Source organism: Petromyzon marinus, unplaced genomic scaffold, assembly GCF_048934315.1.
Source record: "Petromyzon marinus isolate PM22_M1 ecotype Great Lakes invasive population unplaced genomic scaffold, UKy_Petmar_22M1.pri1.0 PM_Scaffold_8, whole genome shotgun sequence".
Lineage (NCBI taxonomy): Eukaryota > Metazoa > Chordata > Hyperoartia > Petromyzontiformes > Petromyzontidae > Petromyzon > Petromyzon marinus.
The window spans coordinates 2482845-2487538 of NW_027423688.1; the positions used below are offsets into that span (position 1 = coordinate 2482845).

Sequence of the window (4694 nt, forward strand, 5' to 3'; positions counted from 1 at the left end):
TCTCCTGCTGTGCATGTCTCCTGCAGATCGTTTGGGCATGATGTTCTCCCCAGTCAAGAGAAGGGTGCCAGGGAGCTTGTCACTTCAGAGGGCACTCAGAAGCCACGACCCGGAGTTTGTTGACTTTGTCAGCTCCTGCCTGCGGTAAGAATCATCCCCCACCCCCTCCCCCCTCCCCATGAGGATTTCTCCCACCAAGATGATCAACGATCGCCCTCCACCGATCACCAGGAAGATGTGGAGCTGAGTTAACCTGCCGATAACCAGTACCACCCTTGTTAAGATCGCCCTCTTTGGAGGTCCGTTAAAGATGATCCTCGGCAGTGCGAGGCTCAGGGCATTTTTAGAGTACTGCGTAATGAAGGATTGCCGCTGCTACCAAGACTACCGCTGATGCCGTGCGATCCTGGACCTCGTGGGAGAAGGGAAGGAACGTCAATCCTCTCACCACGCCTCTCTCACCACGTGCGCTGTGTGTGACCCCGGTGCGTCTCTCAACAGATGGGATCCGGATTGTCGCATGACGCCAGCGCAGGCGCTGGGTCACAGCTGGCTCCGGACCGTGGCCACCAGCACCACCAGCAACGCCACCGCCACCACCATTGCTGCTCCTGGCAGGGTACAGTGTTTTGGAGCTGCTGAGCGACGGTAAGCCACGAGCTGCTTGTCCAATGTTCAAGGCAGTCCATAGGGAGGTGTGGGGCCCGGGGCAAGTCACAATTAAATCGGAAGTATTAGCAACAATACAGGGTTTTTTTCGGTTAGATCGCATAGATATACATGTGTTGTTAAACTCACCACCACCCAACACAGCCAATTAGTAAGGTGTATCATGTAAACAAAATGTGCCAATTAGTTACTAGATCAGCACACCAGTGTGTTGGAAAGTAAACCCACCACATTTACTATTCGAGTACGACATTTTGCCGGGGATTGCAACCAGCCTCATAAGGTGACGGCCAGAATTGTGGAGAAATACTCCTGTTTCAGTCTTAAATAGTGATAAATGTGAATGTGATGTCATCATTTGTGAGCCAATCTGGTGCGAAAGCTTGCGTGTTAAAAATACATTTTACGTCTGACACCGTGACATCGAAGCACAGGGCCGCCAAAAGCACGGTGCCCGGGGCGGTTTCCCCAGTACACCGTACCCGGGGGACGGCTCTGCTCCTGTTAATGTATTTATATTTATTACTACTACCCTTATTTAGCCAGCATGAGCCTCACTCAGTCTCAAGACTCTTTTTCAGTAGAGTCCTGCCAAGTTGTTTGCAGTACAGAACAAATTTGCTTTTGCTACTGCTGCTATGCGATCCCGATTGAATGATTTGGAGGTTCAATTTCTAACACTGACGAGGATGTCCATCCAAAACTGGTTGCATTGCGTTTGTCAGGGTTCAGTTACGTGGAGGAAAATGCCAAACCCAAAGGAATGAAAGTTACATTTTAATGTACAATTTTATTGAGGGACTGTGTGTTGTCTTGGTGGGGTCTGGGGCTGTTTTTGTTGATGTTTTGCTGCCTTGCCCAAATTTACAGTTAGTGTTGAAAACTGGCAGGATTTTATGTACTTTGTGCTTATGTGCTCAATTTTTTGTGACTTGCTTACATTTTTACACGTTGCACTCCTTTTGTTTGTTGTTGTAACTTGCTTACCCTGTGCCTCGACTGCATATCTGTGAAGGAAGAGCTTCATAGCTTATCGTATTCCTCTTCATCCAGTCTAAATAATGTATTCTGATTTGGAAACCAATGCAGGACAAAACGGGGGGGGGGGTAGAACACACTCCACATTCCACACGGAGAAGTGACCCAAGTATGGGAATCAAACCCAGGTCCCTCTTTGACTGAGTTCCAGCCCTGCCGCCCGCAAACGAACACATGTACAGTTCAAACCCCACGTGTACATTCGGTTATATACGGATGTATTTTTATAATTGGTTCCTGGGTGAGGACAAATAATGAGGCAGCCATATCTTTGCCATTTAGCCCTTCATCCAGTGTGATATCGCAAGACTAATGCCCATTTTGTAACCAGACCCACGATGGGCATGGTATGCTGCATTATTGCAGCATCGTTATTAACCTGGTTAATATATCTCTGCACACAGTTAGTCCGTACGCAGACGATGGGGGGGGGGACGGACTGCGATCTCTGCTATAGCAGGAAGTTGGAACGGTGTCGTGCGCATCACTTCACAGAGCGGAGCCGGTGCTGCCCCCATCCTCCGCGCTTGCCCTGGCCTCTAAATGGAAGCTGACGGTTGTGGTGGAAGAGGAGACCCTGGTGGAGGAGCTCGTGGTGCAGGGAGAGGAGACCCTGGTGGAGGAGCTGGTGGTGCAGGAGACCCTGGTGGAGGAGCTGGTGGTACAGGAGGAAGAGGAGACTCTGCTGGAGGAGCTGGTGGTGCAGGAGGAAACCCTGGTGGAGGAGCTGATGGTGCAGGAGGAGACCCTGGTGGAGGAGCTGGTGGTGCAGGAGGAGACCCTGGTGGAGGAGCTGGTGGTGCAGGACGAGGAGACCCTGCTGGAGGAGCTGGTGGTGCAGGAGGAGACCCTGGTGGAGGAGCTGGTGGTGCAGGAGGAGACCCGGGTGGAGGAGCTGGTGGTGCAGGAGGAGGAGACCCGGGTGGAGGAGCTGGTGGTGCAGGAGGAGGAGACCCGGGTGGAGGAGCTGGTGGTGCAGGACGAAGAGGAGATGGGGGGGGAGACAGAGGAGGTGGAGACGAAGAAGGAGCAGGAGGAGGAGATGGTGGTGCAGGAGATGGTGGTGGAGGAGAAGGAGATGACAAGGAAAGAGGATCAGGCGATGGTGATGCAGGAGAAGAGGAAGCGAGGGGGCCTGGCCCGCATAGGGAGAACCATCCGTTCACTCCTCCGACGCGCGCTGCTGTGTGGTGGCCGGTCCACCACACAGTAGAGGTGATGGTCATGGATAGTTGTGAACCACGACCACTATCACCACACCCACCACATGCACACTCCACACATACACCCCCCTGTGATACCCACCACCCACCACACACACCCTGCACCCACCCACCCCGTGACACCCACCACACACTACACAAAGAGCTAGGAGTTTAGAGGGTTAGGGATTTATAAAGTTATGGGTTTAGAGGTTTTGGGGTATTTTGGGGATAAGGGGTTTATATGTTTAGGTATTTCGAGGGTTATAGGGTTTAGGGGTTGAGAGTGTTAGGGGTTTAGGGGATTCTAGAGTTAGGGGTTTAGAGGGTTAGGGTTTTAAGGTTAAAGGGGTTTAAAGGGTTAGGTGTTTATGTTTCCTCTATAAGTAATGATAAATGTAAGATGTCTTCTTCCTACACGCGTTTGTTCCACTCACGTGGGGTCCGCCGTCCTTGCCACCTTCTCCACACCGCCCCGTCCCGCGCCATCTCTCCCTCCGCTCCTCGGGCCACCACGTTCGACCGCATCACCACATCGCCCCACGTCTTCTTCTGCCTTCATCTCCTCATCTTAAAATCACAATTACTTAATAATACGCTTCCAGGCCGCACTAAGCCTGTAGCTGTCAGAGAGGTTAAAATAATACAAATTTTCTCAGTTTCAATGGATTCTCGAATTAGTCTTGGCCAGTAATAATGAGTTTTACACAACACTTCATCGTTATCAAAATACATTAAGTGTTCTTGTTGGCAAGCATGTACTGCAACTTCCGACAGTTATGTTTGAGAGTGTTTAATATTTATTTGGTGTTCCTTTAGTCTTACGCTAATGTTACGTCCCATCTGTCCAATATAACATCTGCCACATAAGCCATTAATCCGATACACACCATCCGTTGACAACTTAGGCAATTCATCTTAAGTACAAGATACTATTTTTTTAATTTTGTGTACCGTGCCAAATCTTACTTAGATGTTTAGCTTTTTGCTTTTCCAAAACTCGAGCTAATTTCTCAATTACTCCCACGATATATGGTATTTTAATTGTTTAATAACCTGATTCAGCAGTATTGCTGTTCGATCTTGGTTTAGCATTCATTGCTGTTAATTATTTGAGCATTATTGTAGACATTCAATCGTAGCGTTTCTTTGACATGTTCAATCTCTCTCCAGACATTCACCATCTGACACTGTTTTAGCCAGATGTATGAGCATCTTGATGAGAGAGGTTTTCTGTACGGGGTGATAATGCGAATCTGCATTCAGATAGGCATCAGTATGCGTTCCCTTTTGGTAAACGCTGTGTGTGTTATTTTACCATTTAGGCCTCGTCCGATAAATCACCTCTCCAAAGGAAATAAGTATTTAGAGGCCACACGGGACCGGGGGGGGGGGGGGGGGGGGGAGTTTATCGTTGTGTCTGTTGCTGCGAGCAGATAGCGCGCAATGGAGAGCTTGCTCAGAGCAGAGCTGGGCACGGACTCAGCGAGGACGCTGGGCGCTTCGGCCGGTGGAGGCTGCATCAGCACCTGGCAGAGCTACGAGACGGGGCGCGGACACGTGTTCACCAAGATCAACGCCAAGAGCGGGGCACCCTCCTCTACGCCTCCTCTACGCCTCCTCACCACCTCACCTCCTCTACCCTTCTCCTCGCCTCCTCTACACCTCCTCACCACGCCACCTCACCACGCCACCTCACCTCCTCACCACGCCACCTCACCTCCTCACCACGCCACCTCACCTCCTCACCACGCCACCTCAACACCTCACCACCTCACCTCCTCT

At 50.7% G+C, this 4694-nt stretch overlaps 1 protein-coding gene across 1 annotated transcript; it reads left to right on the top strand.

Annotated features, from left to right (window-relative positions):
- The first annotated feature begins 310 nt into the window (after positions 1-310).
- LOC142923845 (uncharacterized) lies at positions 311-4307 on the top strand. Its single transcript, XM_076064829.1, has 2 exons — positions 311-648; positions 2203-4307. The coding sequence occupies exons 1-2, from the start codon at positions 521-523 to the stop codon at positions 2918-2920; spliced, it is 846 nt and encodes a 281-aa protein (XP_075920944.1). The 5' UTR covers positions 311-520; the 3' UTR covers positions 2921-4307.
- The last annotated feature ends 387 nt before the right edge of the window (positions 4308-4694 follow it).